The 14,075-nt window shown below is 33.1% G+C and overlaps 2 protein-coding genes and 1 non-coding gene across 3 annotated transcripts; 1 reads left to right on the top strand and 2 right to left on the bottom strand.

Annotated features, from left to right (window-relative positions):
• TRNAK-CUU lies at positions 4,640–4,712 on the bottom strand. The gene has a single exon. It is a non-coding gene; the product is annotated as a tRNA-Lys (tRNA).
• LOC104722765 (methylsterol monooxygenase 1-2-like) lies at positions 4,881–6,992 on the bottom strand. The gene is made up of 5 exons (XM_010440987.2): positions 6,534–6,992; positions 6,113–6,435; positions 5,512–5,659; positions 5,394–5,426; positions 4,881–5,203 (listed from the first exon to the last, which is right to left on the bottom strand). Exons 1-5 carry the CDS (start codon positions 6,867–6,869, stop codon positions 5,144–5,146), a joined length of 900 nt encoding a protein of 299 aa, XP_010439289.1. The 5' UTR covers positions 6,870–6,992; the 3' UTR covers positions 4,881–5,143.
• Positions 8,352–10,806, top strand: LOC104722764 (uncharacterized protein At4g22758). Its single transcript, XM_010440986.2, has 3 exons — positions 8,352–8,882; positions 9,062–9,266; positions 10,389–10,806. Exons 1-3 carry the CDS (start codon positions 8,532–8,534, stop codon positions 10,607–10,609), a joined length of 777 nt encoding a protein of 258 aa, XP_010439288.1. The 5' UTR covers positions 8,352–8,531; the 3' UTR covers positions 10,610–10,806.

The raw sequence follows: 14,075 nt of genomic DNA, 5'->3' as shown, positions 1-14,075 counted from the left end.
CACACCTACGACATGACTGCTGCAAATGCTGTCAGCTCTCCAATGGCATCTTCTCCAAAAATCACAATCAACTCTGGCAACACGCTATCAGATCCTACACCTTATCGTAAACTCGTTGGTAGTCTCCAATACCTTGCTTTCACAAGGCCTGACATAGCATTTGCGGTTAACCGACTGTCGCAATTCATGCACCGCCCCACAGATGTTCACTGGCAAGCCGCCAAGAGAGTTCTCCGCTATCTTGCCGGTACACCAACTCATGGTATATTCTTCTCCGCTGCAAATCCCCTCTCCTTACATGCGTACTCTGATGCAGACTGGGCAGGGGACTCACATGACTATGTATCAACCAATGCCTATATTGTTTATCTTGGTAAAACTCCTATCTCTTGGTTTGCCAAGAAACAGAATGGCGTGGCTCGATCTTCCACAGAGGCTGAATACAGAGCTGTAGCAAACACAGCTGCTGAGCTACAATGGATTTGCAATCTCCTATCCGAACTTGGGATCCACCGCACTGCACCACCGGTGATATATTGTGACAATGTGGGAGCCACGTTCCTTTGCGCAAATCCGGTGTTTCACTCACGGATGAAACACATAGCTATTGACTACCATTTCATACGAGGTCAGGTACAACGTGGTCTTCTCCGGGTCTCACATGTTCATACAACGGACCAGCTTGCTGATGCCCTCACTAAGCCTTTAACACGTCATCGGTTCTTGACACTTCGCAGCAAGATTGGAGTGACATCTGCCCCTCCATCTTGAGGGGGGATGTTAAGGATACGACAGTATCATGTCAAGGATATGCGAGTATCACACCATTACTTCTGCAATATCTCATTTCCTTGTATATTACATTCCATACTTAGCTAACCCTAGAGCACCTCTCTCTCTCGACTCATGTATATATATCTCGATGTAATCCCTTCTGTATATAGAACAAGATACACAGTTTACAGTAATAAGTTCTGCTGTATCTCTGGTATTTGTCGCCTTTGTCGAGTGTTGAGACTCTCCATTGCTTTGTTAAGTGCTGTTTGAAAATAGTCGATCTGCACTGAGGCATTTAAATTTGCTTAATGATTGCCCTTTGCCATAGCTTTAAGACAGTTTACTATTTGGTCCGTAATGGAAAACAAATTGTTTTGTTTGCAAGAGTTCCATCCTTCCTCTACAACTTTCTCAAAATCACTTATTTGAAGTAAACGTTTATCAAAACGAAAAGGTTTATAAGTTGGAGTTGAAGTTGAGATTCTTGTTAAGGTTGGTTTGTGATCAGACCCAGTGAATTCCATAAATTCTACTTCAGCTGTCGGATGCTCAGCTGACCAGCGAGAGTTTGCCATGACTCGATCTAAACAACATTTAACGGTGTAGTTTCGTCTTTCTCCTACCCAAGAAAACCGATCCTCTTTTGATTTTAGATCTTGAAGATCACAAGTTGTTATCATATTTCTAAAATCTCTAAAGGAACACTCCTCCCTTAGAGGTCCCCCTTCCTTTTCCGAGTTATTTAGTATCTCATTGAATTATCCCACTAATAGCCAAGATTCAGTCTTTGTTCTTCCTAACTGTTCTAATTGTTCCCAAAACAAATAGCGTTCACTTTGGACAGGATGTCCATACACACCAGACAAATAGAAGTTCATATTATTATAGATTACATGGACATCAATCATTCGATCATCCTGAGAAATACAGGACAATTGAACTGTGTTCATCCACATGATAGCTAAACCACCACTCCTACCATGAGGGGGTTGAGTAATAACTGAATCAAAATCTAAAACAGAAGCAAATTCACACACAATGTCACACCTATTTAGTGTTTCACATAAAAATAAAACATGTGGTTTAATAGTACGACATAGACGCTTTAAGCGAGATTGAGTCAGCGACGGTCCTACGCCCTGACAGTTCCAGGAGACGACTCTCATGGAGGAGGTGGGGGTACCAGGGCCCCCGCGCCTCTGTTCCGAGCTGTACCGGAACAAGAGCCTTCCGATTCCATCTTTTCCTTCTTACGCATGTGATACATTGCCATCGAGTCCTGTTCTTCTTCCCATTGTTGGTAGTAGTGTTCCCTCGCCTTACTCTTTCCAGTGAATGGTAACGAAGCAGTAGATTCACCCAGCATTTGTCCAACCTGCAAGTTTGACTCAGGAAAATAGGTCTTACCATTTGAAAACTTTGCGACCAGGTAGCGCAGTCTCTCCGCCGTGAGTTCAGTGTCTTCAAAAGCACTCGGTACAAAGGAGTCATCATAAGTGTCGCTGATGATGAATTCCCTCTTAGCATGTGTGAAATGCAGACCAGGGATTTGGACAACCGAAGGTACATCTTGTTGGAGAGTAGTTGGTGTAGGATTGTTGTCCGACAGATTCATATCACCATTACAAGGATTATCCCCTTGAGGATTTGGATCATTCACACCATCATTGTGGGGCTCATCATTGTCATCACCGTTCTGGTCAGGATCATAGGGAGCGTCATCAGGGTCATCAAAAGCCAGAGCACACTCCTTTGCATCATGTGTCAGAGAACCACATTTTGTGCAAAAATTGTGGAGCCTTTCAAATCGAAACTTGAGGATGGTGTTGTTCAGACCATCGAATTGGAAGCTCCTTTGGAAACGTAGTGGCTTATCTATACTCCAATTAACACGAACACAAACAAACTCCACCCAGTTAGCATTGTCATCATAATCCACAGCAGTGACATAACCAAGTTGACTCCCAATGTATTCAGCCATTGCATTCGTCAGATACAGAATGGGAATGCCTTTGAGTTTAACCCAAAAAGGTATGATCTTCTGTTCATCATCTGAAATATTCGGGTACCACCGATGAATAGCAAGCATCCAATCATTAAAGGCCCAGGGACCACGATTGAGAACGAGATTCATGGACTCTTCTGTATTGAAGATGAACAGGGCCTTGCCGTTACCATTGCCTAGTATACGACTGCGGCATGTGTTAGCGAAATCCCAGATCTTGGGCATTTGGCCAATGAGAGCACGAAGGTTTTGTTTCCTTGGATTTGTGACAGTGACAATCAGGGCGAATCGATTCACCGCAGCGGCATGTCCACACAATTCTGGGGAGAGGGAGATTGGAGCATCACCAATACCCAGATTCAGATCGTTGCAGAGATTTTCGAACATCACTCATTTCTTCGAGTAGAAGAAAAAGGAACTTGGATGGAAGATAGGGGACAAGGATGAAGAAGAAGAATTGTTGTCTGAAAACGACAATTTTATAGGGTGTCCATGGCGGTTTCCAAGAGCAGTTACTCCCCGATTTCGAAGGAGACAAAAAACTGTTACCTGATAACGATAACAGAGGGAAACCGTCACTAGAAATCAAAGAAAAACTGAATTTTAGTACCGGAAAAACACTCCGATAAGGAGAAAATTGAATAAAAAAATTGTTGAAATCACCCTGAGAATCGCCTTCTGAGAGAGAGAGCGACGCCATTTTTTTCTTATTGTTATAATTCCTAGGCACATCAATGATTTCTTGTTTATATCTTTACTGTTACTTTTATTAATATTAATTCTTTTTTTGTCAATTACCGTTACTTCTAGATTCACATCTCTTTTTTTTTTTACATCATCTTTTATTTAAATAAAAGGGATCAGATTTTCGTTTGTTTTTTTTTTGACGTGCAATAAGAAATTAAAACATAGATTACTGGCATCAGGTCAGTTATAAAGTTTAACATATAGGAGGATATCTAAAATTTATATTTTCGTAAATATTTATTGCAAATTTCATTTATAGAATTATTATTGGGCAGGAATTTATTTTCAGCAAATGATTGTGAATTGCTTAAGTTTTGTTGTTTTTTGAAAATCTACGGGATCAAATTATATTCTTCTGTTACCGAATAGTGATCCAAACGTCTAGAATAGAAAAAATCGTTGATACACAAAATATGAGTGGACAAACTTAGTTCATTAAAACTTTTTCTTGAATTAGTTTTTAGAGTGTATATAAACTCATTGAAGTATTTCATAATATAACCTGACAGCCACTGCCCCATTCCTTGAATTATTGTCAAGATATTATGACGCGTTGAATACATGTTTTAGATTCTAGCTCATACCCAGTTTTTAATGTCATTTCGGAAGTTTTCTTGCAAAATTTGTACTTTTCACTAAATTTTGAAGATATCAATAACGATTTATGGATAGTGAGTTTTTCTAGCATTATTATATTTACTACGTGTGCATGGTAAATCTAGGACGACTTACTTTATAAATATACAAGAGCATGTGTGTTAGCTGAAATTGAAGAGGAAGAGACTGTTTCGATGATTATTGGTTGGTAACTTGGTATTTAGTAAAAACGAACGAATTGTACCTACGACATAAATGATACTGTCTACTAGAACTGTTTTGAAGTTTGGTGAGAAAGCATTTAGTAAATGTGTGTGTTTCGTTAGTTTCGGTCATTTCAATTAGTTTTGGTTCTTCAAAAGTGAATTCAATGCAACTATCGATATCGTTCCCTTTTATAAATCATGGAGTGTAATAAATGCCATGTGGGTGAGTTTGCAAGTTGCAACAGTGAAGTAAAAACATACTACAACATTGGTCTGAGATAGCCCCAAAAGAACATAAAAAGAAATGCGCCCACCGTGGGGCTCGAACCCACGACCACAAGGTTAAGAGCCTTGCGCTCTACCAACTGAGCTAGACGGGCTTTGTTGACAGTATTGACGGCGTCAGTAGTATTACCAGTATCAGACCCTAGGTGATCAAAAACTACTAATAACTAAACCAAACAGTCTGACGAAAAGTTAGTATTCACAATCTTTTCATTTATTTTTTCAAAAAGCAAAGAAATTTATACATTTCAAGACTCATTAAAATCCTCAAAACAACTAAACAATTTTTACCTATTCCAAATTCTGGATATGAATAAACAAAGGACAAAGGTACAAACTAAAAAACTCACCAACACAGTTTCGGATTTTGATGATTCCTTCTCATATCTTCTTTCCTCTACCAAACCAAATTCTAATATCTCAAAAAGAGTTAGCAAATTTTATAGAAAACCTTCAGATCATAAAATGTCAAAAGGAAAGAGCATTTTGAGCTGTGGCTGCTTCAATAGGCACCACTTTCTAAAAACTAATCCAATTTCCCTCCTCCATTAATCTGCTTGTTGCTCTTCTTGGACGATTCTTTGATCTGCATTTCAAAAGATACAGCATTAAGTAGGAGAGTCTACGCAACTGAAAGATCAAGAGGAAACACATCATCAATACAAAATAAAACTATGAATCGTTACGTGAACTCGCAATTGATAGTGCATTTATCTTTATGCTAAGAGATAAGCTAAATGTTGTTGAGTCTCAGTTTTGGGAGTATTTGAATTTACCTGCTGCAGAAGCTTCTTTTGGAACCGGTAACCCTAATGAAAGTAAAGATATAATAACATTGTCAATGTTTTATTGCTAGACACTAACCAGAAAGGAACTGAAGTTTTCAATACTCACTTTGTCAGTTCCATAGATATAGTCGCAGTAAGTGAAAACTGATGCAAAGTTGCTCTGGCTTTGTCCTCCAACATAGTGATGATAATCATGATACTCAGCTCCACCATAGAACGGAATGTACTTTGTCAGAGTCCATGGGAAATCATACCTACGAAAGAAAAAAGAAAGAACTCAAATAATCTCCCTGAGAAACAAGCTTCATCCACCAAGCAAACATCAGATTCTCCAAATACTTCTTTGAACAAGAGGAAATACTTCTCATTTAAAGAATGCTTTCTTCCTTAGTAAATAGGAATGTTCATTAAAAGGTTATCTAAGCACTATTAAAACAATCCTCAATAACTAAAATGGTCTAAAATGTATCTGAAAAAGGCTCACAATCCTCAAGAACTAAAAGGGTCTAAAAATGTATCTGAAAAGGCTAGTGCCTACCTTAGCCCCACCAAAAAAAAGGTAAGCCACTATTGAAACATCCCACATATATACATTAACAACTCACTTTAAACTAATTCAAAAAGTGGATATGATGAAATATAACTAAAAAGCTACAAACTTGGGAAGAAAGGAAAAAGCTATCTACAACCATGTCTTCTTTCCTCACCCGCTATGAGTTTCGATAGCCTCAATTTGGCGTAAAGCAATCCACAACCAAAAGGTAATCATGTGACCAGGAGCAATGGCCGGTCCAAGAAACGTGGGAATGCCAAGAAGCAAAACCTCAGCCCAATGTGCATAAGGAGCAGCATAACCAATAGGAGCTGTATACTCATGATGAACATGATGAAACTTCTCATAACCCCATTTGGAATGAAAGAATCTATGAATCCAGTAGTTAGTGTAATCCTCTACCAAGAAGTAAACCACTAACTGTGCTACAATCTCCATTAACGATGGTAATGGCAACCCACTTCGAATCTCAATCATCTGTTTTTTAAACACACAACAACACAACCAATTCAAAAGATTCATCTCTATGATCACAATCTAACAAAGCAGAATCATCAATTCCAAAAAAAAAAAACCTGAATCGAAGGATAAGAAACGAGTTGTAAAGGACCAACGACGAGGATGAACATCTTCATGACGTCTTTGTAACACCGGAAGAAATCGGAGAAGGAGTTCTTCACCTTGGGTTGAATCTTGTACCGATCGAACCAATCCGAGGTAGATCGAGACAATTCGATGAAGACGAGAGGGAGAGAGACGAAGGAGAAGATGGCGAAGAGGAAGAGGATGTTGTGGCAGTAGAGGTAGTAGTCTGATTTGGTGGCGGAGTAATCGAACCAGAGAGTCTCCAGCCGAGTGAGGTTTCGGCCTAACGCCGTGGACACTTCTTCGACTGTAACGTAAGGGATCATTGTGGACGATGTCAGAACTCGTTTCTTCCGGCGACGGCGACGGTGACGGTGAGATTGGGAGAGAGGAGTGAGTGTGAGTTTCGTCGTCGTTGTGGCTGGCTTTCTTTTTTTTTTTGTCTGTTATTAGACTGAGTTGGCGAATAATTAGACTGGTGACGTGGCATTATCGGTTTAGTTAGATTTGTTTAAACCGGAATAAACCAATATTGCTAACGTGTCTCGAACCTTTTGTGATATTTTGTTAGAGAGTTATATGTTTATTCTCGTGACGATTAATTCAACTGGTTTAGTTAGACTCAAGGTCACATGAACATGTTGTTTCTATTTAACTTTTTTGTTTTTTCTTCACTAATTCTTTCAAGTTTTCATCTATGCAATTTATTTTTACAAAGAAACTATACTTTATACTTCCTCAAAACCCGTAGAATCAGAGTAGTCTTTGATGGAAAATTCACGGATGTAATATATATATATATATATGACTTTTGTGGCTTGTGTAAGAATTTTAAAGACAGCATTAAATTTATTGTGGCGAAACGTTGAAATAATTTGAAGCTGTTGGCCAATTGTAATTAAGTATTTCGAATGGTGGTATTACATCACGAAACGTGACGTTACATTTGAAAGTCTCAAATCTAAAATTTTGCTTCGTAACAAAATGATATTTTAATGTAATGGTAATGGTAAGACAAATGTTTTAACAATTTTAAAAAGGGTTGGGTTACAAACGTACAAACGATCGATCGTTGTAAATACTTGGTGGGAAACAAGTGTGTTGTTACGCGTGATTGTGAACGTGAGTGCGTATGGCATAAGGGACGTCGACCCACACCATTCATTTAATGTCTTTTTAAGAATCCCAAAAGTTCTTTCTTTCAACGAGTGACAACAAACCTCGGACCAATCTCATCCACACACGCTACTCTTTTTTTTATATTACTCATTTTGATGTATCATTTCTTGACGTTTATGATTTTCTAATATTTCCATTAATCGGCACTTTCGTGTATAACAAATGAAATTGGATACTAGTAGTTGTTTATGTACGTCACACTACTGTTTCACCTTAGATTTTTGTAAATTTGTTTTGGATTTCTCGTTTCCTTGTTTGACGTGTCGAGTTTTCTTCAAATCCAATAGATTTGTTCCCTATACACTTTTATAGAATTGTGAGTCTCTCAAGTAACAATAATCTTCTAAAACGATGCATCAAGAAACTGTCTTTCCTTATTCCTCTAGTATTTTTGCCTTCCATAACGCATTTTATATCAATAGTTTATACGTCTTTCCATATCTATTTTTTAGTAATACATATACTGCAACGCAATTTCCAATTTATTTATAAGAATTAAATTATACAAATACACGTAAGAATCAGCACAAGATATCATATCATACTATAATGTTGACAGGAATAATAAATATCATAGAACCACGTCTCATATTACTATTTTACCTTTAATGGTTTTTTTTTTTTTGGTCGGCTTGAATTTTAAAAGCCACACTTAACGTTTGAAAACAAATACTAACAAATGAAAGAGAACAAAGATAAAAGAGTAAAGCAAAAGCAGAGAGAATAAACTCTGAATTCGCTTCTTTGCCAAGCAAACCCCACACACAAAACCTTTCTCTCCTTCTGATCCTTACGAAAACTCATCAAAAATGTCTGATTCGATTCACAGGAGAAAAGCTTCGAATCCGGTTGCAAACGGTGGCCGGAGCTCAAGAACGAGACGCACGGCGTCACGGTGCGTTTCCGATAAGCATAATACCCGCTCGAAATCGACGAAACATGTTTTCGAACGAAGCTTCTCGGAGCCGAGTCTCATCAATCATCGCCGTGACGGAGGAGACAGTAGTTTGCGGCGACCGTCGCCGATGAGAGGTTTACAAACGGAAGAATCTGCAGACCCGATCGTTTACTTGCCTAGGATTCGCTCTGAGGTTTTCTCTTCTTCTCCGACGTTAACGAGCTTATCTTCGCCGTCTTCTTCATCTCCGATCAATCAAGAGGTCGGACTCGTTTTTTGGTTTTTTTACTATTTTTCATAATCATGATTTTCAACTCTGTAAAATAATTTTACATTTAGACCAAAAGTTTTGAAATTTTTTATATTGGACTATTACTTTTTAATACTATATATCAAACACTCGACTTTTGTCTTAAATTGGGAACAAAAAAAAAACTACAGGGTAATAAAAGAGAAGCACCAAAAGTAGTAATTAATGTAGCAGTAGAAGGAAGCCCTGGACCTGTAAGAGCAATGGTTAAGCTGAGTTCTAACGTCGAAGAAACGATCAAAATCGTTGTTGATAAGTACTGCGAAGAAGGACGAACACCTAAACTCAATCGAGATTCTGTTTTTGAATTGCATCAGTCACATTTCAGCATCCGGTGTAAGATATTATAAACTTATATCTATATATACATTTTTGAGATAAATCCTGAAGTTTATACCTATTTACAAGCATGTCATTGATATTAATTATTAATTTAATAAATAAATTAACTCTACCTCTATTTGATTTTTTAAATAGAAACTAAGTGTTTTAAAAGGTAACAAACATAATTGTAAATATATACAGATTTTATTTCATTATTTTTTAAGAAGGTGAATGAAGAGGTTGAACCCAAGTATTGTTTTTTGCTTGATCAAAATTTGAAAAATTGATTTGATAAAAAGTGACTTTTAGCCTCACATACTATATTTTACTTTCACGAGTTTCATATGATGAGTTTTTGCGGATTAAAAATATTTGAACATGTTGCGTGATCCGTCTAGCATGGCTGGTTTGGACTATAGAACCAATACTAAAACTATTAGTTAATTTCATATAGATTTGTAGTCATAGTTTAGAAAATTAACTTATAAATTATTTAGTGTATGAACTACAAAATATTACACATACTACAACACATTCTTAATATTCCAAAAAAAAATTGTATACACATAAAAATAAACACTAACATACCATATATGCATTACCTTTGTTTAATCATGGAAAACAAAACTAAGTAGTTTAAATTTTTCTATTCTATCTAATAACAAATTTAATGTAGTTAGTAACTAAACTATATAAAGCATAAGAAGAAGAAAAAATATTCTAAACAAAATTATAAATTAATTAGATAAAAGTTAATTAAATAGGAATTTGAAAACTAAATAAATTAAAATTTATTTTTTAAAATACAGTAATTTATAATTTAGTCCCGCGGTGTACCGCGGGTAAAAACCTAGTTTATAACATAACTCTATCTAAAAGTTAAAGCAGTTTTTGTGTTTTAGTCTGATCACTTATGTGTATTAGATTAGTTAGGTTGGATTAAAATATCTATCATATACTATATAGTTTTGCTTTAAACTCTAGTGATCATGTGGAAAAAAAAAATCACATAATATATGAGTTAGCTTATAGCCTTATACTAATAAAAAAAGGATGATTTAAACCGATGATTTTTAATGTTTTTATTGAGGGAAAAAAAAAGAGCTTGAGCTATTAATTTGATGTACTTTTCAGGTTTGGAAAAAAGAGAAATAATAGGAGAATTAGGAAGTAGAAGCTTCTACATGAGAAAGAAAGCTCATGAACAAAACGGAGGTTCGTTACCCGGGATTGCAACGGTGAGAACTAGCCTTATTCCATCGTCGAATTTGATTGGATCGTGCATCGCTCAGTTCATTGGAAAAATAATAAGGAGAACGAGAAAGATATGGAACATATTGGTATGTGTGCAATGAGATATACCAAAGTACACTTTTGAGCGTGGCTCATAAATATTTTAGTTTGTGTTGTTGCTCCAAAATAAGAGCACTTTATTGTTTATAAAAACTGTGCTATATGTAGTTTACAGATTTCTACCATAACTAGATCAGTGTCTATGCTACAACACGAATATTAAATTTTATTCTATACAAAATATTGATGTTTTAAAATATATGTTTAATATTATTTTAGTTTTAAATTATTTCATCTTATAATTTTAATATTTTACGTTCAACCAATTGTTATAACCATAACTCATTCCATTATATAACTCACTACATTTAATCTATTATAATTTATGTTTGCTTTTCAAAATTCAAATCATAGCATATGTAGAATGAAACATAATTTTTCATATATGGATGATATGATGATTTATTTATTTTACAAAAATAGAATCATATGAAAATAAGAGATGAAGTATCATGATTAATGACAAAATTTATAAGGTAAGTTAGATATAAAATCTTATATGTTTATTTTGATTGATTTTTTAACAAATTAATGATTTTTTTTGTTTTTTAAATAATTAGTGAATAAATTAGTATTTTGACATTTTTACCTTTAATGACTATTATTAATTTGTTCTATAAAACCTATATTTATAATGACATTATGATATAATTATTTACACATTTTAAAATTATATTTAAAATATACTTCTGTAATATTATATAAGGGATTACGTGTCCTCATGATACAAATCATGATTGGTTCAACAAAATAACTACGAAAAATGTCTATTAATATGGGTAAACACAACACAGCACAAATCACTATGCTATATATTGTATCATGATTTGAATTTATGAAATATATTTGAAAGTAGGAAAATAAATTATAATTTCCAAAAGATTTTACTTACTACAACAATGGTAATGGTCTTTTTAACCCTATTATATATTTGGTCCTAACTCCACTAATGGTATGGCCCAATTGCTTTATTTTCTCCTACATAAACAAGTAAACAGACCATCCCACGACATCCAAACATTATCATACATTACTAAATTATTTTTTATTATAAGTATCAAAATAATATTCTACACATAAAAACTCATAGTCATTTTGGTGTCTAACATTTGTCATGTAATCTGGTTTATATTAATCGAGAAGTACAAATATGAAACTAACCAATTACACTCAATTGCCATTAGAAATATTTAATTAAGATTAAATAAATATAATTAATTAAAACGAAAATTGGGGACACATAAAATAAAATAAATTGTAGAAAAATAAAATAAAATCTATTAGAATCAGAACTAATTCGTACTTTAAAAAAAATTTAACAGCTAAGATTCTAAAATTCTAATCGAATAAAATATATATAACCACAAATTTTATCAAAAAACATTTCCAGCATGGATTAAAATTTTTATCAGAAATCTAATCGAATAAAATATATAACAGTTCCGTTTAACGGTTTATAGTTAAACATTAATAAATAAAAAATAAAAGATATAGATATAGTATCTTATATATTTAAAAAAATTATATTTTTCTTTAGCCACACTGTTCTTTAGGAAAATAAAATTAAGTTAAGATTTAAATATATTCAATGCTTGAAAGTGCTTATTCAAAAAAGTTTTTTCAGAACTTTCACTAGCTCTTTTTATATGTTAGTTATATCTTTTTACGTACTTCACAACTATCACAAGAATTGCTTTTAATTGACAAAGATTTAAATAATTTTATTCATTACATGCAAATGTTTTATTGACATGTTTTCAATAAATATTTTTAAATAAAAATTATAATATTAGCAAACCAAATTTTTAATCACAAACTATTATAAGTAACATAATAACAAAATAAATTATTACAAATTTTCATTAAAAAAAAATTCAGCCCGCGGTTTTCTGCGGGTTAGTACCTAATCTTCTATGAATTAGCTGTCCAATTCCCATTTAAAGCAACATGTATGTATGCATTTTTATCTTATTTTATTAGGCTAATTGGTGGGACACATACATCATATATACAAAGGTGTCTTAGTAGATTTTTTTTTTTTACAAACCATTCTTTTTTTTTCCCACTTCATCAAGTGATAAATTATACATCAAATTATTCTAATATTTATGATATAAGTATTAATGCGCATGCAGTATATTCTTTCTTTTTAAACTAAAGATGCATAGTTTAAAATTATGCTTATACACTCCCGTAACTAATCTTTTTATTATTTCAATGAAAACATGCTAATTTCCAATATAAAACCATATACCTTTTTAATTTATTAATATGATGACATCATTGTTTTTTTCTATCCTAAGTAACATTTTTTAATTATTATTCTCATTGTTCCTTTTACATTTTTGTTAACTTATTTGTATTTTCATGAATCAATTTTTTAAGATATTATTTAAAATTAATTATATATTCTTTTCTTTATTTAGATTTAATTTTTTTGTAATACATTTCTTCTTGCATTATTCTTTAACTTTTTGATATTTTATGTATATATATTAAAGATAATCAATATAACTCAATAGCTAAAGATGATACACTATTATTTTTATTTGAATAAATTTATTCTAACAAGTTGGTATTGACAGCTAGCATGGGAATGAAAATAAATAAATAATTTATTTTCTCTTGTTGATGCTAATGGGGCAAATAGCAAATGCTTAGGAATGACCTTGGAACACTACCGTTTGATATCAGTAGTGTGGATCCGGCTACCTAGTTTAATATGGATAAACAATTAATAATAATTATTTTTTTAATTAAATTATTACTGAAAATTTTATTTGTTTAATTATAACTAATTCGTAGGTTACATTTTTTTATTTTGTAGTTTTTCAAAAAATAACTCAATAGCTAATTGTTATATATATATATATATATATTAATTAAAGGTAAGTATCACTATAACTTAATAGCTAAAGATGACACACAATTACTTTTATTTAAATAAATTTACATTGAAGATATATTTATATATAATGTACCAAACACACATATATATTGTATATACACGTGAAATTAACTACTTTTAAGTAGTCTCTTAATTAGTTTTCAGCAATAATATTAACACACATTGACGACTGTATATGCTAAATTCCCTTTATTGGGTTTTACCATATCAAAATCATGTTAACAAAAGTAAATATAATAAAGGCTAAGCTAAATATATTTTTGAATTAACATATAATGTTCATATTTCTAGTTGTGATTCTATACTCTTTAAGTACATGCAAATAATATATTTTCTTAATGAAACTAATATAACTAATATATAACATAATATGTTAAATAGATATATATATATATATGCTTAGCATTGGTTTCTCACAGGTAAATTTGATACTGACGGTTTGATATGAGAATTAGAATAATTTGCTTTCTTTGGTTGATATTAATGTTCTCATGGCATGTAATTTGGTTAAATATTATTTATCTATTACTTTTAGTGGTTACAAATATAATAATCTAACT

This window comes from Camelina sativa, chromosome 11 (genome assembly GCF_000633955.1).
Source record: "Camelina sativa cultivar DH55 chromosome 11, Cs, whole genome shotgun sequence".
Lineage (NCBI taxonomy): Eukaryota > Viridiplantae > Streptophyta > Magnoliopsida > Brassicales > Brassicaceae > Camelina > Camelina sativa.
The sequence above is the reverse complement of the archived record's forward strand: the minus strand, read 5'-3'. Positions and strand labels throughout refer to the sequence as shown.